This window comes from Perissodus microlepis, chromosome 15 (assembly GCF_051167445.1).
Source record: "Perissodus microlepis isolate ML-2025 ecotype Zambia chromosome 15, ASM5116744v1, whole genome shotgun sequence".
In the NCBI taxonomy this organism is placed as follows: Eukaryota; Metazoa; Chordata; class Actinopteri; order Cichliformes; family Cichlidae; genus Perissodus; species Perissodus microlepis.
Genome location: NC_140475.1, coordinates 15829981 through 15855629, shown reverse-complemented (window position 1 = coordinate 15855629; position 25649 = coordinate 15829981). Strand labels below are relative to the sequence as shown.

The window sequence follows — 25649 nt, the reverse complement described above, 5'->3', positions numbered from 1 at the left end:
ACTCTCTCATTATTCAGTCTTTCTGTCCAGAGAGTCTCAACAATAACAAGAGAGGAAATGAGAGTGGTGATGTCACAGACGATAACAACACACACAAACACACAAGCCCACTGTCATTTTCCGAGTGAAATGACTGCGGTCGCAGAGGAAATTCAGTGCACTGGAGAGTAAATAGCTTTCTGTTGGTTTGATCGAGCGTCACACATACAGTGAAGCACATTCACACATATGCATCAACAAAAAATTAACCACGTTTAATTTGTAGTCAACGTCTGCAGCATAGATGGAATGTACTATTATGTACTGTAATTAATATAAAAGCCATTATTTAAATAGGAGAATAAAGAAGTTTCAAATATTCAACTGACCTAAAAGTCTCAGGTTCATGAGAATGCAAATTTTCAATTCTGAAAATACTAAAAACATTAGTAATCATTGAGACCGACTGACACTCATATCACTTACTTTACTCTCTAAAATCATGACTTCAAAATCAACAAGAGCACTCAGAGAGTGCAACTCCCCCCGAAGTGCAAAGGCTGTATTAAAACTTTGATGTTTTATGATGTTTTTTTACAACAAGCTGACATTAGTCTGTTTGTACTACAGTACAATGAAGTCCGCCTGTTATGACATCACTGTGATGCTGTAGGGCAGCGGTCCCCAACCCCTGGGCCTCGGACCGGTACCGGTCCGTGAGTCGTTTGGTACCGGGCCGCGAGAGTTGAGGTTCAGGTGTGAAATGTATAGTTTTCAGGGTTTTTATCGGTTTTCAGCGTTATTTTGTTATCGTTTTTATCGTTTACTCGGTTTTCCTGGGTCTTTTCACGTGTGTTATGAATATTTTTTCTTTTTTTCGGTACCGGTACTAGTTTTATTTTGTTGTATTTATCCGCGACACCTTAAAGGCCGGTCCATGAAAATATTGTCGGGCATAAACCAGTCCGTGGCGCAAAAGAGGTTGGGGACCGCTGCTGTAGGGCATTGTTCCATGCCCTTTCATATAATATATTATTCAATATGCTTTCTTTAAATTTTTTTCCAAGGTAAACTTTGACCTTTAGCGCTAACAATTAAGTTCAAGGTCAAATAATTAGTTAATGTATATACTCATGTCCCCCAGTGGCACTGTTGTGAAGTTTGACGACGATCCATAAAAAACAGTTGGTAATATAACGTTTTTACTGATCTTCACATTTGTTGTGACCTTGACAGCAGAATTCATGGTTCCATTTATCACGGGAAGTCTTCCAGGTCCGCAAAACAGCCCTAGACCATCACACTAACACCACCATATTTTACTGTTGGTATGATGTTCCTTTTCTGAAATGCTGTTACTTTTGCACCAGATGCAACCTGACTCAAAACTTCCAAAAAGTTCAGCTTTTATCTTGTCATCCCAAAGGTCTAGTATTTTCCCAGATGCCTTCAAGATGTTTTTTGGAAAATTTGGGATTAGCCTTTGTGTTCTTGATGGTCAGCAGTGACTTTTGTCTTAAAACTCTCCCATGGAAGCCATTTTTGCATAGTCTCTTTCTTATTGTTAAATCATGAACTCTGACCTTAACTGAGACATTTGAAGCCTGTGGTTCTTTAATCTTCTTCTGGTTCTTTTTTGACCTCCATGATAAGTCATCGCTGCACTCTTGGAGTAATTTTGGTCGGCCCAGCCACTCCCAGGAAGCTTTAACACTGTTCCAAGTTTTTTCCATTTGTGTATAATGACTCTCACCTTGGTCCACTGGAACCCTCAAAACCCTGATGACCTTGTAACCCTTTGTTAACTCTTTCGAGACTGATAGATGTCAACGACTTTATTTTTCAGCCGTTTCTTTAGATCGTGGCATGATGTGTTGATTTGAGATCTTTTAGCCTGCTTCAATTTTGTCAGACAGGTTCTATTTATATGATTTCTTGATTCAACAGGTCTGCCAGTAATCAGGCCTGAGTGTGTTTAGTGAAACTGAACTCAGCTTTCAGTTAATTTATGATTAAACAAGAGGGGCAATTACTTGTCACACAGGACCAGGGAGGTTTGGATAACTTTTCTCCCTTAATGAATGAAACCATGATTTACAAACTGCATTTTGTATTTACCTGATGTATCTTTGTCTAATATGAAAATTTGTTTGATGATCCAAAACATGTAAGTGTAACAAATATGCAAAACACTAGGAAATTAGGAAGGGGTAAACACTTTTCAGCACGATATTTTGGATCCAGCTATTTTTTGTTAGTTTGATACTGGTGCTGCTCTCCCAAAGTGCAGGGTAGGATTAGGGTTAGCACATATGATGTCTTACACCTCAGTAAGTTAAGTTTGGTTTATATCAATGATTTCAAACTCATTTTACATGATGGGTCACATGGAGCCCACTTTTATCCCAAGTGGCCCGGACCAGTGAAACTCCCCTCTGTTTCAACATAAAGAACTTTAACTACAGATTTAACCCCTAGTATGTCTGAACATAAGAAAAAAAAAAGGCAATTTGAACAGTATTTCTTGATTTTTCTACATTATAAAAAAATGCTGCTGTAGTAATTCAAAGAAAAGTGTCAGCATGATTTAAATTGTAACAAATAAATATGTAAAATTACAGAACAAGAAAAAGAGAAAGTTTCAGTTAATTCAAAGAAAATATCCTATTGTTTTTTACTGCAGACCCACTGCAAAAAAACTGGACTTTTACTGCCATCTAATTGTTTATCTATTACTTAATTGCTTTGTTTATTTATGCCCTCCATGTTATTTTCCAAAACTGTCCATTCTGCCGATCTGAGGTCTTTGCCAAGGCAATTCTAGCCCCTGGGTCTCATATTTAACACCCCTGGTTATAAAGGTAAAATATATATTAGAAATGATTAATAAAGGATTGTTGCTCTCTGATGCATCAATTGGAGTATGAATGTGTGTGAATGTTAGATAGAAAGTATAAAAAAGTGCTTGTATGAATGGGTGAATTAGGCATGTTGTATAAAGCGCTTTGAGTGCTCGAGGAGAGTAGAAAAGTGCTATATAATTAATTACGTCATAAATAAAGCAATTTTAGTAAAAGTAGTGAAATATGAGATAATGGGGTTTTATTTTAAGAGGCTTTTCTCATTGATTTCTAGTCCTAATGTTAAAATTATTAACTCTGGATACTGTAAATACAGAGAAATATGTAAACATGTTAAATGTGGTGAAGATTATTTAATTGTGAGGAATACCCTGAAATTCTGGAATTCTTATTCAGTCCTTATAATCTTTCGTTGTACATCTCTATTATCTTCTTAGACATGAATAAGAATCAAAATGACTGTGGTGTTGGGTGTGTGTGGGTGTCACCTGCTCCACACACTAATATTAAGGTCAAGAGTGACAGGGTAAGTGAGTGAGTGAGTATGAGTAACCAGGCAGATGCATTCACTGGCCGTACTACTCCAGAGACAGGTGTGTGTGCGTGTGTGTATTTGTGAGACCACTGAAGCCTTAATATTTATTCAGTAGACGCACCACAGTGGTGAAAGGTGTGATTGATGGGCCTAAAGTCATTATTATTTCAAGATGGCTGTTACTCTTCTTCCTGTGCAGGGCTGTAATTACGTTCTACTTGTGTTGGGTGCAGGAAAAAAAGAGCAAGCAAGAAAAGGAAAAAGCACTCTTCACATTTGCCTCACTTTGTTGCAGTTGTCTTTGTGGTTCTAAATTCAGTATGAATAGTAGGACTCTGACCAGAAATACTACAATATTCATATGTGACATTAGTATTCAACTCTTACTTTTTGTTTGTTTCACTACTTTTTTGTTGTCATTTCGCTTAACAAACTACACTTTAACTGTGAGGGTCATTCCATTACATCCACTTTCATCCATCATTGTCTTAAACGTGTGGGATTATGTTAGAATAGAAATCTTAAAATTTGAAATAAGGCAACTAGGAGGGTTTTATTCTGCTTGTTGTGGATAGAGCTAGTTGCTGTAATTTCAGTACTTTGATGATTGATTATGTTTTGTCAGTCAAACGGGTCCAGTTTACCTGTGAAGTAAAAGTGAAGTCTACTACCACCACCTGCAATTTCTATTAGTGTTATGACAATTATCCTCTATGAATAGAGCACAGCACTGCTAGTTAGCAGTTTGATTTTAATGAGCCACAAGACAGCACTCACCACCAGACTATTAACTGATTTGAATAACTCAAGTCCATTTTATTATATATATAGATATATTTGACTGAAACAAACATTATTTGCAAGACATTGCCATATAAAAATTACTTTATTTTTATTATAACAAAAAACTTTAAATTCCATTTGAAAAACGTGTGATGCAATGTACTGCCATTAAATTAACAGTTTTTTCAGTCATCATCATTTTCATAATTTGTGTGCTCCATGTCTGTCTTTTCACTTTATCTTGTTTATTTAATTATTTATTTTTATTCCACAGTTCTGCGGCTCCATTTTACACTTTTGTAGCCTTTTGTAGATCAGGTGGAGCAGTGCGGCATGAGGTTAAAGAACTAGTTAGAAATAAGTCAAGTAATAACTTTTTTGGTAGATTTTCTTTGTGTTTAGGCTCTGACAAGCTGACCTGCACTGCTACAGAGGTTTACTTCTCTTTATGGATTTAGTTACCTGGATTTAAATTTCAGCAGATGTTAAATGAGGTATCATGGTTGAGCCCAATCCTTAGACAGCAGATAATGCAGAATCTAATCAGTATCATCAGCTTACATACAAAAGGCCTCAATATAACCTATGAACGCCACAGTCTGTCCAGAATCAGTCCAACTTAGCACATTACTATAAACTTCACCTCAGAACTCTGAACTAACCTTTAATCAGCCTCTACTAAACCGTAGCAAACTGCCTAGTAAAGTATTTATTTGCAACTTTTAAATAACTCTAATTTTTCTTCTTCAATTTAGGACAGAATCAAAACCGCAACTTTACATCTGCACCATGAACGCATCACATGGATTAGAAAGAGAAAAGGATGCATTAGATGTGTAAAAAGGCTTAACTGCTGTTTCTTCTTTATATGTTTAAAATGAATTTAAAGACATATTTCCAGTCCACTATAACAGGAGCCAGAAGGGATGAACAAGTTACAATTTCTAAACCTGGATTTTTTTACATAACCCTATAATAGTATGAATTTTGATCCGCTGACATCAAAAACATACTTAATAAAGTCAAATAGTGATCAGAAAATCAGAAATTGTTAACCCGAGTTAGTTTTCAGCTTTTCTTGAACTTAATTATTTATTTCATTTTTTTCATGAATATTGGTGTTTTTATTAGACATCTAAAATTAATCTCTCTTTTTTTTAACTTTTAGACCAAATTTTGACTGACTTCTCTTCATGAAGCCATGGATTCTCAGAAACGAAATCTTCCATGCTCATTACTTTTATTCTCATAACGTCTATATAATTACAATCTGGCAGTCTTATCTATTTAATCACACTTCTAAACTAAACTAAATGTCCTAAATCAGCCCATGCCAGTACACAGCCACTCAATCACAGAGATTCCTGCCAAGCTTTCCAAGTCAAAAATGGAAGCCAATATTTAAAGAGTGGCACACAAGATTATGAAGTGATTAATAGCAAAGTTGGTTTAACTAATTCCAGCTCTACTGAAACAGTTCTGTGTAGCTTAAAACCCTGATGACACATCAATGACACATTTTGTACACCGCACCTTTAAATGACTAACTGCAGTAATCACTTTAATTGCACAGAAAATAAAATCCAAGCTAAGCTGACCATGACAGCATGCAGCACAGGGTGTTAATGTAGCTCTGGGAAGACAATGTTTGTATGTGCAACATCCTGATGGAAAAGGAACACAGTGGCAGAAAAGGGATGAGCTTGATGGATCAAGCACCTGGCAGCTGAATGCATCTGCGCTCGGTGTGAATCCAATCATATGTGCACAAACAGAAAGCAAATGAAAAGAATTTGACTCATTACAATAGGCATTTGTGTGAGTACGACTGATAATGGAAAAATGAGATTGTGGATCTCCATATAAATCAATTTAGGAAAAGCTAAATATTACTTCTAAAACTAAAAGAAAACTGAGCGAAAATTAAAAAAAAGGTACACATGTCTAGTGAAACATGTCTCCTTTTAGTAAGAGTTTTTAAATATCTGTATGTCTGAATGTATAATACACATATACAACACAGCAATTAAATAATGATTCTGAAGCTGTTAAATGAACCTTAACAAATGAAAAAAGGTTTGCCACTTCAGGGAGAGTGGTGGCTATGATTCATCGCAGTTACAATGAATTTCAATAATGACAAGTCAACATTAAGGCAACCACAGCTGTCATTGTGTAAAAAAAAGGGACATTGCGAACAGGGATTGATGTTTAAATACAGCGGAACCCCGACTTACGAATACCCCGTTTCACGAAAAAAGTTACGAAGGCACTGAACGGCAATATTTTTGCCCGTGTTACGGCAAAATGCCCGAGTAACGAAATCCACTGGCTCTGATTGGCTGAGCCTACAATGCCCACAATGCCTTCTGAATCATGTGACAACCCCTTGGCTTCCGTACTTGCGCTTCGCTGTTCCACTTGAACGACGTATTGTTGTTCTAGTTAGGATTAGCCTATAGCCTATCGTTCAGCATCGCCTCAGTCAGAACGCACGATGGCTGCTTCGACTTACGAAAATTTTCGACTTACGAAAGACCCTCGGGAACGAATTAATTTCGTAAGTCGGGGTTCCACTGTACTGACAAGACACATTTCTGATGTGGCATCAAGTGAAGGTGCACCTTCAGAGAATGAACATGCTGCAATAGCACACATGAGCATTTGTGTACTTAGATTTTCTGCTAGGACTACATTGAATACCCCTTAAATACCCCTTGATAAAGAGGATTTTGCCCTTTATTCGTTTTTTTAAAAAAGCGGTTTGATATCACATCACAAACCTGTCACAAAGCTGAATTATTGGGTCACAGCAATGCATTTATTGCTGCATGTTTTGGGCTAAGTATGAAAGGTTGGGCAGTAATTAGTAAATTATTAATTTTATAAGGATTTCGATTTTACATGCAGTAATTGCAATTACAAGCATGTGGTTATTTACCTTAAAGAATGAAAATGACATGAATGAAACCTCACAGAGAATGGAGGAATGATTCACAGTTAAAAAATATTTTAAGCTTATGCCAGCCCTTGTGCAGCCCCTTAGTTAATGCTGCATCTGAAACCAGCCATCTTTAAGCATCCCACCCTGCCTCCACTTCTCCAACATATAAAGCTAGACAGTATTTAAAAACAAAAAACAAAAAACAAACACAGATATAGAAATTCTTAAATTTCTTACATTTCTATATCTGTACCTCCTGGTCTTACACAAGTCTCTGGTACAGTCCCAAGCTCAGGCTTCCTGATGGCTTTTTGTACTCAGTCACTCAATTAATGACTAATTGAGTGATTGAGTTGAAATGTCAGGTCAGAAAGGATCCAGGAAATGTTCATTTGATGAAAACTTGTGACTGACAAGTCTTTAGCCAACAAGTATGCATTTTCACACTCACATCCACTCCTCGCTTGTCACATCTGATTTCAAAACATAAAGTGATGGTGAAAACACTCAAGGCTTTGTAACATGATTTGGATTTGCCAACCAGCGAGTGACTTCGAGGTGAGCCCAACCATCTTTTATTACGTCTGTATCTGCAAACAGAAATCAGGGCTTGTGATTCCTACCTCCTAGTCTCTGGTACCCCAGGTGCTGACAATCAGGTATAAAATGAGGAAAAGTTGTACATTTGCTTGTGTGTGTTCTTTGGTGTCTGGCTGACATTATTTCTATATTGGCGAATTATGCATGTGTGTCATCACTAAAGAAATCTGTCGAATGATGAAACTGCTGCCCGTTTGTTATTGTAAGAGTTTGTACCTTAGAAAATTAATGCTTAAATTTGATGATGCAAGCTAATAAAGACAAGTAACCCAGTTCAATACAAATAAATAAATAAAACAGAAAAGAGGCATGCAGTGAAAGTACGTGAACAGCATTTCACGCATAATGAATGTGTGTTTTCTACCTGTTTCAAGTCCAGTGTGATTGTCACATAGTGGTACTCCATTCCATTCTTTATCGACGGACTCTGCCACCAACGATTGGTTCCATCTATGGCATATTCTATGGGATGATGTTCTGTAAGCACACACACAAACAGTTTATTTTAAATATCTCAGGTATTTTCATCTTGCATTCTACATTGTTCTAAAGTGAAAATGTAGTACTCTACAATTTTTCTCCACTCTGGCATTTGAGACGTTCAAGGCCAGATATCAAAAGCACATTTGTCCACCTCGTAAAAGAAGTAATAACAGATTTCCTTCCCATTTAGTATTATTTGATTTCACTTCTGAATAAGAAAAAATGTGCACAGTCTTCTTCTGGGTACTATTACAAGTCTATAGAACAGTTTTAATAGAGCAGGAAGATAAAAATGCATCACCACTATAATTTATTATAAAGCAAAGGTCACAATCAAGCATTTTATTTATGCGCTATATGCAGAATCGTTTGGGTGCTTATACGTGTGTTAATGAAGGTTTTTAAGAGCAGACATGTTTTTTCAGCTTGACTGGCACCTGTCAGTCATCTGGCTACTTACCTGTGACATTTCAGTTAAAAGTAATGGAAATTATCTATAACAAAATAAAGGTATTGCACTTATCTTGCTCTTTCCTACCCTGCTGTGTGGCATTAGAAGAACACAGTAAAGAAAATTATTTTGCAGAAAGCAAATAAAGAATGGATAAAACACTAAAACCACGATATAGAAAATGAATATTCACCTAGAGCAGGGGTCGGCAACCTGGGCTCCGGAGCCGCATGCGGCTCTTTAGTCCTTATACTGCAGCTCGGCGTGGTTTGGTAAAATAAATTAGAAGTATTTAGCTGAAGTGTATTTTATTTGTGTTTAGTTCTTTTTTTTAACTTGTACTTCTAAATTGGAAGATTATTGTGATATTGAAATATAAAAATAAAATTATATTTTATTATTTTTTCATCGCTCTAAATAAGCATCACACTCATGGAAGCCGGTGTACCCGCAGAAACGCCGTGCATTTAACCCCAGGTAGGTCAATTATGGATCTTCGGATCCACATTATGTCAGCAGCTCCACCGTGAACTATGTTAAAAACAAACACCGCTCACGCCTCACAGATGACAGCTTACAGTCCTGCGTAAAGATGAAAGTGACTTCGTACAGCCCCGATTTGCAGACGCTGTGCGCATATGGGATATGCGCAGAGGTTCAGGAGGAGAAGTCCCATTGTAAACATATCACGGCAGACCCGACGATGTTTGCATGAACATGCTTTTCAGCATCTCTTGGTTGACCACTTTTCATACAGGGTTGCTGATGCATACAGCCAGCTGTAGCTTTTCAGCTCACAGCCCGACATACACCAACAACAGCATATATAGCACAGACATTAAGGCAGCGAGGCGTGATTGCGGGTGCCGCTCAGGTGCGTCAGCCTCCCCTGCGGCGCTGCAGACGACGCCCCGCCACACACCTTAACCTGGTAAAATACATATTTAGGCAGAATTTTGCAAATATCTATTTTTCATTTTTTTTAGCAGCATAGTGCTTTTTTTCCAATTATTTTTTAAAAGTCAGGTCAAGGCTCCAAAAGCCCAAAGCCGATATAAGGGTGGCGGCTCACAACAGTTTTTGTTTGCTGGATCATTTTAGTTCAGCGTCTTTCCTTTTGTTATATTTCTTTAAGAGTTCAAAATGTGTTCATTACATAAATAAAATGTAACTTTCTCTGTAGCACTTCATGGATTTCATAAGCAACACACCTTAGTTGTTCGTACAAAGCAGAAAGGTAAAAAACAATATATACAGTGTTATCTTCATTTTAGATGTCAAAAAGTATTTGCGGCTCCCAGTGTTTTCTTTTGCGTGGAAACCGGGTCCAAATGGCTCTTTGGGTCTTAAAGGTTGCTGACCCCTGACCTAGGGTAAATGCTTTCTTACAAAGTTACCTGTAGATGAAGACATATAAACTTTATTTTAAAACTGAAGCTACGCCCTAGAAAAAAAAAAATTCCCAGACCAGCTGGTGGATGCTAGAGCTTTCTGTTGAAATCAGTCACAAAGAGAGCCCTGCGCCAAAAAGCTCCTTGTGATTTCTGTGGTTACTAGTAGGTTGGTGTAATCACCCGTAGTTTGCATAAAAGATGCCGACTTGTCTGTAAATCCTTGCCAAGTGTTGACCTTCAAACTAAAGTTGTTACAAGTCTCTAAAACCAATATGTTGAGTTGCACTTTTCAGTTTTACTACTACTTGGCAAGCAGTTGGTGAGTGTTTGCAGACAATATATTGTTTTCTACACAAAATACAAGGACCAAAGCAACAGCAAAGAGGTTTTTTTAAATTTCACCCACCAACTGTCAACTGCTCTTTTAGTGCTTTTATAAGCAGTGGGCCATTTCTGAATGTTGGGCAACCTGATGGTTGACCCCCCTTAACTCACTTTACACAGCCAAGAAGTGATCTACATACCCTACCAAAATACAGCTCATTGTTATTTGAACATACTGAACACACTGTCAATGAACATATTAAGGATTGTTGTGGCAGGTAGCCGCTGAGCCTGGTTCTCCTTGTATTGTATTGTAGCATCTCTACCTTACAATATAAAGTGCACTGAGGAAACTGCTGTTGTGATTTGATGGTATATAAATAAAATGTAATTAAAGATATATGCTCAAAAGGACAAAAAGAGCCACAAGTTAAAAAAAAACAAAAAAACAAAACAAAGCTCTAAAACCTCATGTTGAGAGCACACTAAAGACTAAGCATTAGGCTACTATGGATACACGTTGACCTTATTATTTAAACCATGGCCCATCACTATATGAATATGCGCCAACGTAAGAGTATACAATAAGAAAATAAAGAAAAGGATGGGCTCCATTTAATGAATAACACCAACAATGAACTGGCTGACTGATGGCTGACTAATTGGTTTGTTGACTAATCACTGGATACTAGTTAATGATGGAGTGCTTCACTGACAAACTGATTGGGTATTTGACTGGCTGAGCGGTTAATTGAATTATTGATCCATTGTATTATGACAGTCTGGTAGACTATTTGAATAATGAGTGCAGGCTAATTTTGTATTGTCGTCTTGTCATGTTGCAATTGATTCCTCGTTTTGTTCTATAATTATCGTTTTAGACAAAATGATTGGTTAACATCTGGCCAATCATAGTCTAATTAACTAATGTAAAATGATTAATTGTTGTAATCACCAAGACTATAAGTCTCATGTGGATGTGACTCTTCCTTACCCGTGGGATTTGCACTCCTTTGGTTGCAGATTCGACACTGTGCATTTCTAACAGGCTGTCCTGGAACGTGCTCCACAAGCTTGCAGAACATTTCTGGACCAGTTGAACCACAGGTAGCATTGGTTGTTATATTAGCCATAGTCGCTAGATTCAACACAGCTGGAAACAGACCTGGGGAAGAAAAAAAGAAATAAAGAAAAAAGACATGGGTAATTGGATAATTGCATACAGATGCAACTTTTGAAAGTTAAAGAGCTTTATGCATTAGTACTGATGCCTGCATATACCTTCTACTTTTTTTTGTCTTAGTACAAATAAAAAAATGTGAAATAAAAAGCAAACCTACATCAACTATCCAATAAAAAAATTACAATATTTCAAAAGTTAGTTCACTCGTTTTCAACATATCTAGAAAAGAAAAGAAAAGAACACAGTACATGATAACTTCGAAGCAAGTTCTATGTTATTGTGCATTCAGATCTTCGTTAATCACACATCAAAGTCCTTTCAGAGCACTTCAAATGAGGCCAGGCTGGATTTCTTAGTCAAAGCATAAAATAAAAGGTGGGCAATTGCCAAATGCTACCGTGGGGGGTTGTTAGGAACAGCACATCCTGATTTGCATTTAGGTTTTGTATTTCAAATCAAAATGATCCCTGTATTTCTGTTGTACTGAGGTTATGAGTAATTAGCCTGGAACATGAGGGGGAGGGCAAGGGTTCGCATCATCCGAGCTATTTAATTTGGGTGTATTTTCAGTGCAGTCAAAAGCAGTTAACATCATTTAACATTAACAGATAGAAATGGCTGTAATCACTTTATCTTTTGATAAAAGAAGCATGGACAGAATATTTTCGGGCACGCTTTCCACTGTGCAGACTTTGAGCAATTTTGTACTTTTGTATCAAAACTGTTCATTTGCATTATGTTGTTCAAGCAACTTTCATTTTCTGACCATGGACATTTTTCACTGCTGGAGCCACAGAATGTAAACTAGGAGAGGACATACATTATGGAAAATCCTCCAAATTTTTTTCCAGGATATTCTTGGAATCCATTAATAAAGTTATACTGTGCTAACAGGACTTTGTTTTCAACCTTATTGTTATGGTAATCTTGTGAGACCAGGTTCATTCAAGCAGGAAGGACATTCAGGAAACTTGGATGTTTTATGCAGAAAGAAAATGCAACAAGCCTGATATCAAGGATAAAAGTGAAGACCAAACGTATGATATACCACTCACTGCCACAATTTATTCCCCAATAGGTCATATTTATGCACATTCAGCACATTTCTCCATCTATCCATGTAAGGCTGACACCACTCTGTTCATCCCTAAGACCTATTATCATTCAGTTAGTTTTCAAATAATCTACATATTTAATCAATAAATGTTTAAATGACGTAAAATATCATATGAATGGATTGATGGAAATCCATCCTGATGCATTTAAGTTCCCTAGTGGATACAATGAGACAAGACCATATATGTCATGGAGCCAGGAAGCCAGAGTACTGTCAACCTTCAGTGACAGTTCACTTTGGGAATCTCCAACAAAGAACAATACTGTGCACCAAAACTGCTGGAAATGGCAAATGTGTTTTACCAAAAACATACCGTTGAATATTAGTCGCTAGTTTTGTGCAACCTAAAAGTAAATGTTTCAACTGAGAATGGCTACAGCAATCACCAGTTACACTGCATAAGTTTAACTGAGCAACAGTGGATGGACAAGTACTGAAAAAGCAGGGCTTAAAGCTTTAAAAAGCTTATTTCAAAATACAACATCACTACCACTTTCCCAAGCTGTCAATCTCAGTACTGACATCATGACTCTGGTCCAGTCATCTTCTTGCCCACCGTCAGTGCAACTAACCTCCTCCCCATCAGAGCTTCATCCAAATCTCAGTCTTCATCTTCACCACCGCCAGCGTCTAGACTCCAAGGGCTCCTGTCTTAAATCCTATCACCACTGGAAGTCTGTTCTGCCATGATGTCTAATTACCAAACACATTAATTTCTCAATCTCAATAAATCATGTTCAAGTCTTCCAAGTGATCTCTCCCTGTTGACATAAAATTATTGGAATTTTCCTTGAGATATAATGACTTGCTTTTGAGGGATACCAATATAGCAGAGACCTCCTACAGAAACAACTATGACACGGATAAGTCAGATAAAGCTTGAACAGAGGACCTGGGATTGGAGTGAGTTGCGAAGTGGCTTGCAGAGGCACAGCAACTGTGGGCAGTTTAAATAACATACCCTATATTAGACTTGACAGTTGGATGCAAAAAAGGACATCAGCCAAACCCTCAGTTGATGTGGGCTGGCACTGAGATCAGCTGAGCCGCTGAGACTAAGGATGAGCTCAACTTGACGGTCTGCCTGAAATAACACTATGCTCAGTTTTTAAACAAAAAAAGACTGTTTTCAAAAAGAATTTATCAATTAAGTCATTAATTCAATTCTTAAAAAAAAAAATCAAAATTACTATTTTGCTATGCATGTAAAGCTAAAATGTAAAAACCAACCAAGGTTTATAACTGTTCAGTGTTTAACCAGAACTTCCATTCAAGATATCAAAAGCTGCATTTTACATGTTGCAGTACAAGGATGGAACATTGGCCAGTATCAGCTGTCCCTAAGAGATCACAGAGTGTTCACTATGAATGGCAAGCTTGTTGAACTTAAAGTCCTGGAATGCTGAACATGGCCTACATATGGTTCACATTTCCTTTCTGGAAATCATGCACAGATAAACACATAAATATACTATGTTACACTAGACATTACAATTAAAGTTTAAGAAAACAAGTTAAAGAACATGTGCATGTATACACAATGAAAAATAGATAAATATAAATGTATCATATTGTGCACATAGGAGACAAACAAATCAAGGGTGAGTAAGAAGGAGAGGAAAAGTGTAAGGAAGTCTGAGAGGAGAAGCACTTGGAAAAGCGTGGACTGTCTGTGAGTGTTTGTCCAGATGAGTCCAGCTGTTTGGCCAGATGTCAAGACAGATGAACTGTGAAAAACATCTAAGACACCCAAAGTCTCTCTCACATATGCGCACACATTCTCATACGAATACTCACAACATATCACACGCACACGTGTTTCCCAGGCTTTTAGTAATGATATCTGAGAAGCCCCTGCCACTTAGGAAGCCCAGACTTCCATTACGACTTTTTTAAATAAAGCAAATGTCACGGATAAATATTTTAACCAGGTTCTCAATGAGTAATAACACAAAGTCCCGTATTTATTCCTCCTGTATTACATATTCTAGTGGTTTTAATTCACCTTAAAGCACTGAAGCACACAAAATATTTATAGTTAATCAAATTCCTCGAGCTGTAATGTATTGAAACACATTTGATTTAACAGAAAATGTGCATTTTAGTCACAGAAACCTTGCAAGGATACCGTACAGACTATTAGCCCCAAATAAGTATTAGAGTTGGCCCAATTTTTCTCCAAATCAGTCGTCATTTAATGTGTAACTTCTGGGGGGTGTGATGATGGTAAAATCACTGATCAGCTGTTCTGCAGTTTGAGCAGTCACACCGTTTGATTTCGAACATAACTGCTGTCAAAATAACCATTGAAGTCAGCCAGCAGGTGAGGTGACCCAGATGTAGATCCCTATGCAGTTAGCCAAAATGACCATTCTAGGCAGCTACCCACTGTGCTTATTTGTAGCTGCAGTCAGAGCAAAGCATTTAAAACAATTCATGTAAAAATTGTGATTGTTTGGAAAGCTACGGGAGGCATGTGCAGACTTCCCCAGGATTTTTTTTTTGTTCCACGAGTAATTCCCCTGAATCCTTCCAACGAAGATGGGATGTGCAGTTTTAACATGACCTGCAACATGTGCACGAGCTGCACCTTTTGGGGGAAATATGCCGGCTTGAAATAAAACAGAATCATGCATTAATACACCACATTTATTTTTTATGCTTCATTTGTTGCGATTTATGTTGCTGTACTTAATATAAATTCATTTTCCTAAGCTTATTCAACAAAGTGTTCAAACAAATAGTCCCACAGTCACAAATGCCTAAATCTCAACTCACAATCAAACAGTCTAAGTGCAACTCCTCTTTGTCTCTCTCTGAACCCTGGAATGATAATGCAGCCACTTTTATAGATTTGCTATCAAAATCTTTTCAATTTAATCTGTTCACTGTGATTCTTTGTGAATTTCTGAGATTTCTTTTTTGATGCCTCAAGATTAGTCTGATATTTGGTCAACCTTTCAAAGAACACAGTCAGTGGAGAGCAGTCTGAACTCCTTCAAAAGCACTCTTTTGTTCACTTATTCTCAGTTTGAACACTGGCAACAGGGAAGAGATAAAGCTCTTAAAAAAAAAAAAAGCAATGGCATACAAGACCTGTATACAGGGAGTGCAGAATTATTAGGCAAGTTGTATTTTTGAGGAATAATTTTATTATTGAACAACAACCATGTTCTCAATGAACCCAAAAAACTCATTAATATCAAAGCTGAATGTTTTTGGAAGTAGTTTTTAGTTTGTTTTTAGTTTTAGCTATTTTAGGGAGATATCTGTGTGTGCAGGTGACTATTACTGTGCATAATTATTAGGCAACTCAACAAAAAACAAATATATACCCATTTCAATTATTTATTTTTACCAGTGAAACCAATATAACATCTCCACATTCACAAATATACATTTCTGACATTCAAAGACAAAACAAAAACAAATCAGCGACCAATATAGCCACCTTTCTTTGCAAGGACACTCAAAAGCCTGCCATCCATGGATTCTGTCAGTGTTTTGATCTGTTCACCATCAACATTGCGTGCAGCAGCAACCACAGCCTCCCAGACACTGTTCAGAGAGGTGTACTGTTTTCCCTCCTTGTAAATCTCACATTTGATGATGGACCACAGGTTCTCAATGGGGTTCAGATCAGGTGAACAAGGAGGCCATGTCATTAGTTTTTCTTCTTTTATACCCTTTCTTGCCAGCCACGCTGTGGAGTACTTGGACGCGTGTGATGGAGCATTGTCCTGCATGAAAATCACGTTTTTCTTGAAGGATGCAGACTTCTTCCTGTACCACTGCTTGAAGAAGGTGTCTTCCAGAAACTGGCAGTAGGACTGGGAGTTGAGCTTGACTCCATCCTCAACCCGAAAAGGCCCCACAAGCTCATCTTTGATGATACCAGCCCAAACCAGTACTCCACCTCCACCTTGCTGGCGTCTGAGTCGGACTGGAGCTCTCTGCCCTTTACCAATCCAGCCACGGGCCCATCCATCTGGCCCATCAAGACTCACTCTCATTTCATCAGTCCATAAAACCTTAGAAAAATCAGTCTTGAGATATTTCTTGGCCCAGTCTTGACGTTTCAGCTTGTGTGTCTTGTTCAGTGGTGGTCGTCTTTCAGCCTTTCTTACCTTGGCCATGTCTCTGAGTATTGCACACCTTGTGCTTTTGGGCACTCCAGTGATGTTGCAGCTCTGAAATATGGCCAAACTGGTGGCAAGTGGCATGTTGGCAGCTGCACGCTTGACTTTTCTCAGTTCATGGGCAGTTATTTTGCGCCTTGGTTTTTCCACACGCTTCTTGCGACCCTGTTGACTATTTTGAATGAAATGCTTGATTGTTCGATGATCACGCTTCAGAAGCTTTGCAATTTTGAGACTGCTGCATCCCTCTGCAAGATATCTCACTATTTTTGACTTTTCTGAGCCTGTCAAGTCCTTCTTTTGACCCATTTTGCCAAAGGAAAGGAAGTTGCCTAATAATTATGCACACCTGATATAGGGTGTTGATGTCATTAGACCACACCCCTTCTCATTACAGAGATGCACATCACCTAATATGCTTAATTGGTAGCAGGCTTTCGAGCCTATACAGCTTGGAGTAAGACAACATGCATGAAGAGGATGGTGTGGACAAAATACTCATTTGCCTAATAATTCTGCACTCCCTGTATACATACCACAGAGGTAAGGAAGAAAAAAGAGGTTGCATTCTTTTGTGGTCAACATAGACAACCAAGACCCGAGTATAAAACTTAGTTTAAGGTCTTACTGCACAATAAAAAATGTCTTCATGAACATATGTTTATGGTTATTGTCCGCACTGTTTATAACTGCCAGGAAATCAAGCCAACATCCTACTTATTCCTGGGGTTTTGATTCACAACCTGGAAGAGTCTCTAGATACAAGTGTGTGTGGGAGACTGTGGAATTTTCAGCTTGATTTGAGACAGCTAATACCCTTAGCTTTTTATCACTTCTTCATGTCTGATTTACAGATTCACATGTGGTCTCCCATATGGAAAAGAAATAGTAAAAACTTATATGATTTACTCATGAAAGTGGCCACTTTCTCATTACTTTCATATATTGTTTTAGTAAGTATCCAAAACATACAAGTTTCATTATATAATTTTTCAAGGGATCTTATATCTGTTTTCACTCTTGTATGCTTTTCATACAAGTTTCACACAAGACATATACAAACTTTATAAGATTTATATATATATATCTTTTCCATATGGGCTTAAAAGAGAACTTCATTTTTTTCCGTGTCTAACTGTATTGGCTTTGTCTTTCAAGCAAGCTGGGAAATACTGGTGGTCAGATTAAATTCACTGATGCCACAGTGATTGGTACTGTCCTGGGTTCAAATCCAACAAGTGACTGGTGTTGGCTCCTCTCTGGGTAATCTATTTTCCTGAATTGGATAAGTCTTATAATTAGACAGAAGTACCATTTTGATCTCATCAGCCTGTCATCAAATTTAGGTTCGGTGTATATGTTGTGGTCATTTTGCTGTGAACTGCTCTTAAGAGGTCATACGCAGGCCATCGGAGTGGTATACTATTAAGGAATTTCAACACAGCCAGATTTCATTAGACTCATGACTCTTCTTTTCCACATAAAATGATCCCTATGAGTGTCCCTACTCCAGTGACAAATAATTCAGATAATGATGATAAGAAGTTGACAGAAATAATAAACTTTATTTATTTTTATAGAAATCTATAAAGAACATAAAATACAGTTAAAAATTAAAAGTTACCATCTTATAGTCTAAATAAAGGAAACAAGAAAATCATTAGATCACCACTATTGATGAATTAAATTTTTTAATGACCATCAAACAAATATAACTGATTAATTTTCTACTTTGTGTTCTAGTAGCTGTAATTGTGGGAAAGAGAATTAGCAGAAACTTAGAATCAAATATAAAAACATTCCAATGCAATGTCAGTGCAAAGCTAGAACTCTTGAAATTTTACAGCTGGGCTTCCTTCGTGGCCAATAAAGAATCTACATCACACTTAACACATGCAAATAATGAAAGTAAAATAATTAGTGAAATCGTGGTACTTCAAGCCAATTTTCAACTATAACTTTGAATGTAATCTGCTATAAACCAGGTGCTGCAGTATAAGTTACCACAGTGATTTAGACAGGTAAAAAGAGAGCCATTAAAAAAAGCTTTGACTCTAAGATCTACATAGCTGCTAATCCATTAACATCACTTTGCAGTACACCCCTGAGTCAGTGTGGTAAACAATACAAAGAAATGTAAAAAAACAAAAAAAAAAAACAAATAGCTAACTAAGAACAAAGAGAGATTTTCAGGAAAAAAAAATCACAAGCAAATCAGTGGAGAACGTCTAAAAAGCTAGACTTCAAGAAGTTCTAAAACATCTGTCCATAAACAAAGTGAAACAGCAAGGAGGCTGATTGTCTCATTGGTAGCAGGTGGCATGCAACGAACAGCAAATGAAGTAAAACAATGTGAGTTATTAACAGGAAATTATTCAAGCATAAATCCAACCTACACAGCTCTAATAGGAAACAGAACTTTTTCAATGAGCGAACAAAAAGAACTCAGCACTGTGGGCAGAGGCTCTGAGACCTTGCACCATGCTACATTCAAGCAGTCGACCCTCACCACATAAACTTAATCTTAACCCAACAATCCTTACATTTCAATTTTCATGTTCCAGAGAAGAAAAACATTCCAGCTTTAAAGAAATACAACGAGGACATTTGAATGATCTTTACTTTGGGGACTTTTATGGGTTGCTGGCTGTTACAGCAACATCAAAATTCTCGGTTAGTTCTGATCATATGTCCGACTGTGACTTCAGACGGTGATAAGTTTTTTCTCTCATGCCTTTTATGTTGAACAATAAGGTGAGATAACAGAGAAACAGAGAGCGCTGGATAAAGACGAGGGTTCACATTTCAGATTCACTGAATGACAAGGACACAATGATTGTCTGCCTACGGGTCCGTGGATGCCTCTCACATACACACACCTACGAAGGTTCATCACCTTCCACTCTTTTCTCTCTGCTCTGATAACTATGGCAACCTGCCTGTCTGTGTGTCTGTCTGTCTGTTGGCCTCTCTATCCTCCTCCATCTACGCTCTGTTAACCAGAAGTCTCTGAGGATTTATTGCCATACTGGCTCTAAATTTTAATACTGTCAAAATGCATAAGTATACCTAGGGAAAGCTGGGCGGTGTCATTGCCCAAGGAGTTGTCAATGTCCTAAACTTTCGATGTTTTGCTACTATTAAAGGCTGATATTATGGAAGCCCATTTCTGCCACACACAAAAAAGTATCCATAACTCGAGTTATCTTTCTCAAAATTTCGACTTATTAATACGAAATTTTGACAAAAGTAGCTCGAAATTTTGACTTACTTTAATTTTGACTTACTCAAAATTTTGAGTTGATAACTTGAAATTTTGAGTTAGAGTTTCCAATCAGTAATCTACGTGAATCACATCATCTCCTTGTTAGCCGGAAGCTGAAGCTCTCAGCTACAAATGCTAGAGCTAAGCTACTAGTATTACAGCCAGTCATGAATGCACAAATTGCTGATTATTTTCAGCGTGGCTTCACAAATGATGAAATCCTTGAGTTATTAGTTGAATCACATGGCGTTACTATCAGCAAACGTACTCTCGAAAGCGCCAATTTGTTGCGATCCGGTTTTGAGTGCGCATTCCACGTATATTACTGATTGGCAGAGCTAACTCTCTGAAAAGTTACTTTTCTCAAAATTTAAAGTTAATAAGTCAAAATTTCGAGAAAATAAGTTGAAATTCTGAGTTAATAACTCGACATTTTGAGTTACGGATACTTTTGGGGTTTTTTTTGTGTGGGCGGAAATGGGCTTGCATACTGATATAGCTAGGTAAAAACAAAAAAAAAAACAAAAGCAAAAAATGGTTGTTACCATTAAAAATTTGTGTTAATCAAGTTGACTTTTTAAACTTTTGAACTTTGACCTTTTTTCCCAGTTCCCAGTCTCCTCAAGTGCACTTACAAAGAAATTGAATTATGATTATTAGTCAGTACCAACACCAACAGGACTTTGAAGGAGCATAGCTATTGCTACATTTACTATGAAAAACATGAGAAATACTGCAAAAATATGTGCTTTTGCTGGTACTTTAGCCTATCCCTTGCTGAGGAAAAGACAGCAATCCAGATACACAAAACACTTTTTTTTATAATTGTGTGAAACATAGTTTGAAAAACCATGAACACTATCAACTCCAGCCACGGTCAGGGTATCGTGTTGTTCATTCTTTGAACTTTATCCTTTTCCTTGTACATTTTCCTCTTTGTGGTGAACATCCATATTTCTTGACTTTTTCAAGCCAACTTTTCAAACTTAGTATTTGAACTATGCATCGGGTCACCACCACTGGGTGACACGTGATTGTTTTTTTCTGGCAGGCTGCACAATAGAGCGCCTTTGTGGTCTCTGTGTTGGTTGAATTCTCATAAACTTTCTGTTTTCATAGCCAGAGAGCTACACAATGAGCACAACTGTGAGCCCTTAAAGGATGTCGAGCACAAAAACTGAGATGATATTGTCTATATTCATATAGTCTACAAGTACCTATGCAATTCAGTCAAAATCTTGAGTCCTTCATCAGCACATGAACTTATATAACGTCTGTGTCAACTAAGCAAACCAACCCACCTGTTAATGTAAAATATTACTGAAAGCTCCTCAAACACCTCTCACCTTCTTTTATTTATCTTCTATATTTATGCTTTTTTACATATATGTAATTGAGGTGGGCACACATGCTCAAGTGCACACAAGCAGAGTTTTCAAAAGTCAGGCTACTGAACCGTTCATCAATGTAGTAACATGGGTCATTAACATAGGAGTCTACATTAAATCTAAGGGGAAAATGGTCACACTGATCAGATTTCCACAAGTTCGGGACGATAGCATATTCTTTTTATCTTATAAAGGTTTTTTATTGCATTAGGAATAAAACTTTATTTGCTTTTTCTGTCATAATAGAAGATGACTCGGCACTGCTCGCCTTGCTCTGCGTCTGTGCGTGTGCCTTATGTGTGTGTGTGTGATGGATGTGTTATTGTTGAGTTTTGAGGCTAGATGTATGCTTGATGGAATAAGGAGGAGGTTGAAAAAGACAGGATCATCTCTCTCTGTATCTCTCTCTCTCTCTCTCTGTAACTTTCCATCTCTCCCTCCACCCTGAGTGCTTAGAGGGTGAGAGCGAGATATGGATGGAAGAAAAGATAGAAAGATTGATGGAGAGCAAATAGATGGATGGAGGGATTCCCAGAGAAAGATGAAGTGTTGTTTAAAAAGGGTGAGGGCCAGAAGAGGAATGAGACTGCAATAATCCTGTATATGCACACACATAACCTTTATATAAAGATATTTACATAAGCAAAAAGATGAAAAACCGAGGCGCAGAGCTTTACACTCTGTAAAAAACATATGCAAAAATATAAAAAATTACTCTATGTCCAGTCTCACAGAGATATTATTCATAAGATGCATATGCACCTAACACGCAAATTAATTTCCAGCAAAAAGATAAAAATAAATAAATAAAGAGAGAGACACTAATCAGTGCTGGACTCATCTTCAGCTTCATGAGGATCTCTCCTAAAAAATCTAATCAGCTTTGTTACTGTAGCTCAGCTGTGCTCGAAACACCAGAAATATGATTTCTCGCCTTCGTTTGAGCTTGGTAAACAAGGCAATCCAGGAAATGGGGTTTTAACAGTTTAACAAGGACAGGAGAATTCAATGCATGCCCAGATTTGTACCAAATATCGCCAAAATGTCCACATGAAGGTGAGATCAGCAGCAGCTATTTCGACTCCAGCAGCATCAAAATCAAAACTTAATTATCTTGTTATCTGGATATATCAAATTTTCCATCAGAACGAGGGACCAAAGCTTCTGCTAATTGATTCTGGCTGCAGTGCCCGCATCTGCTCATGACCAGAGCCATGTGGTTAATATCAATGATTCAACAGTTTTTCCTTTAAGACAAAACAATTTTTGGTGGCCACGTATCTGCTTCATTACATCATGTTTGTTTTTCATCAAGGAGAAACTGAAAAGTTATGAATCACAAACACACGCCATGGCCCCTTTTCAGAAGCTTAAACTGACTATAACTCGCCAGTTCGTCATATGTCAGGCTAGATGAAAATAACGTGTGTTCTCAAGACCATATCCTAATTTTGTTACTGAAGGTGGGCGAGATGATAGCCTGAGTCATGACTGAAACCCTGGTAAAATAAATAAATAAATACAAATAAGACATAAATAATTTTCTGTCTCAGTTAACAAGGTGTCACAGGGTACAGGCAGGCAACTGCACACAGAACTAAGGTACAGCAAAGCATGTTTCCAATAAAGAAAGTGATCATTAAGTGTAACATCAACACAACACTTGGAGTCCTTAGTAAAATAATGCAACCGAATGATTAAATTATAATTGCTAAATTAAGCTATCTATTGAATCCCCCAAGGCTCAATCAAAGTGTGATATAATTGCAAAGTTTCCTCCTGTTACACATGGCTCTACAGGAAGGAACCTAACAGGTAGCACTTTGTCTAAATTACTTATTATATAGGAAAGAAAAATACACTCAGTCATCCATCACTAACAAACAGCCACCATCCTTATCTAAAGGAAGATAGTCTTCATTAACTGCGAATTGAAATAAATGCAGCATAACTTTTAAGGGCTCAAGTTTAAAGAAAAAAATCTTTTAAGTAAGAATTTGAAATGGAAAAAGATCCAAGTGTGACAAACTGACTAATCACTAAACTGTGCAAATATAGTGGCATATATAGCATGTAATTGTTTTTTATCTTAATCGTGAAGATTCAAAATGTCATCGTTTTCCAGTAGTTAGTTCGTATAAATAGCTAGATGTTTGTTTTGTAAATCACTGGTCTTAAAATCTAACTGTTAAAATATATATGTATACTTTATTGTGACCCAGACTACTCAAACCAAAAAGTTATTAGCTATTTCACAGGAACTGGCTTATTATCATGTATCAGAATACATATAAATACAGCCAACAATACTGCTTCTGTGTTTTAAGTTTATTTTTACTTTTAAAAGAAAAGCAGTTTTAACTATAGGGAAAAGACACACATTAACTACTAACTCTTAAAAAGACACAAAAAAGACTAGACTTTTGGTCAGTAATTTAATGATAAGTAAGGTTATTAGTTAATCTAACTAATAATAAACAACAAACTCACACACCCATTGCTGAGACTTAATAAAAGGGGAGGTCCTTAAGCAATATCTACTGTATAGGTGATTTTAATTAAGAGACAAAGTAACACAGGAGCCAATCAGTAATAAGAAATCAGGGAAGGTGAGGTGTGGAAATGGGTAAATAACAGCAAAGTTCACAGCACGGCATTTAATTTGAGGCTGGGCAACATGAAAAAGCGAAATATCTGCTTAAAGATTTCAACTAACAGGTTTTATTATATGGAACATATATTATTATATTTTAAGGTGGCTGTGGCTCCAGAGTTAGACCAGATCATCCCTGGTTGCTTCACACACAAACATACACGTGCAAATCATGAATTCTCATAGCATTTATCAAGACTTATGTTCAGCATAACTCAGATCAAAGAAAAGGTTAAATACTAACATTGGTGCGTTTGCGCCCATGCACCACCGTCAGTGTTCCTTGGTTACTGCATGTTGTTTCCATAGTAACATAATTCACAGACATGTTTGATAAATGAATGACGTTGTGAAGTGTGGAAAATTTCATGCACTGGACAATGAGCGGCTTTTTGTTCCTGTCAGCGTGCATCATACCCATTCCAACTTTAACCTTAAAGCAGTTTGTCACATTATCTTCTGAGACGCTTTGTAACTGCTGCTTATTTCCAATTTGGTCCCCATGAGTCAGTTTATTTGATATGGTTGAATTCAGTCACCATAATGCTATGAGTTGACCTCAGCAATCTTAAGGCTGATTTTAAGACAACGTTGATAGTCAAACGATTTTAGAAATATTACCCAAACATGTTATGCTGAGAAAATGAATTGATATGCACGATAGTAGTGCCTTTCAGTTTTTATGGGCATTTTTTATGACATTGTCATTACTGTAGCACTTGAAAAGCATCTTTACGTGTCACTCTGTCACTGTCTTTAGTGTCACATTGAACACATTCATTTTAAAGTGTATTTCATTCAAAGAGTCTTTCAGAAAAGTCCCATTATCTATGTTACCGTATGAGCCAAACGATAAAATATGGGATTTTTCATCATACAATACTCATAAACTCAAGGCAAATCTGTGTTTGCGCTTGCATGTTCTCTGTGTCTGCTTTCCCCAAGCTTTTTTCTTGAATTGTATCCCTCAATACCATTGCTGAAAATAAATATGTACTTTGAGCTCTCTTGTTATTGCTTCTCTGGGGTGATAAGAGTGAGAAAATATACATTAATCTATAGTCTTGTTCCCCTTCTTCTGTCTCCAGCTTTACACGTGTTGGCCCCTCTTCTGTCGACCTCCGGGGTTCTCAGGGAAAGCTGAAATGAAAACTAAGTCAACATCCTGCTCTCACTAGGACTTCTTGCCCTGGGAGAGTGTGTGTCAGTGTGTGTGTGTCTCTGTGTGGGTTCCCAACAGTAATGGAGCTCCAAAGGAAATGCAGGCAGATAGTCACACTGACTTGAAAGAGAGTGATGAATGACTTATTACAAAAAGAAAATAAATGCAGAAAATTATTTTAAAAAGAAAGAAAGAGGCTGTGGGATCAAAAGAGTCAGGACATTGACCTCTCTCTCTTTTACCTCATTTCTGTTTCAATAAAATTTCATTTCTGCCTTTTTTTTTGTCCCTTCCCACACATCACGTTTTTTACTGGTCTAAAAGCTCCTAAACTAAAACTACAAACAACACCAGCTATCTCTGAACTATTTCACCTACGAGTCAATGT

At 37.3% G+C, this 25649-nt stretch overlaps 1 protein-coding gene across 6 annotated transcripts in view; it reads right to left on the bottom strand.

Annotated features, from left to right (window-relative positions):
* The window catches only part of lama2 (laminin, alpha 2), a 206565-nt gene that overhangs the window by 153018 nt on the left and 27898 nt on the right, over nt 1-25649 (bottom strand). For all 6 annotated transcript variants that reach the window (XM_084954250.1, XM_084954246.1, XM_084954248.1 and 3 more), the window contains exons 2-3: nt 11349-11519; nt 8067-8179 (exon numbers count right to left, since the gene is read on the bottom strand). In XM_084954250.1, coding sequence (XP_084810376.1) covers nt 8067-8179; nt 11349-11519 — 284 coding nt within the window. The remainder of the gene's footprint in view (nt 1-8066; nt 8180-11348; nt 11520-25649) is intronic.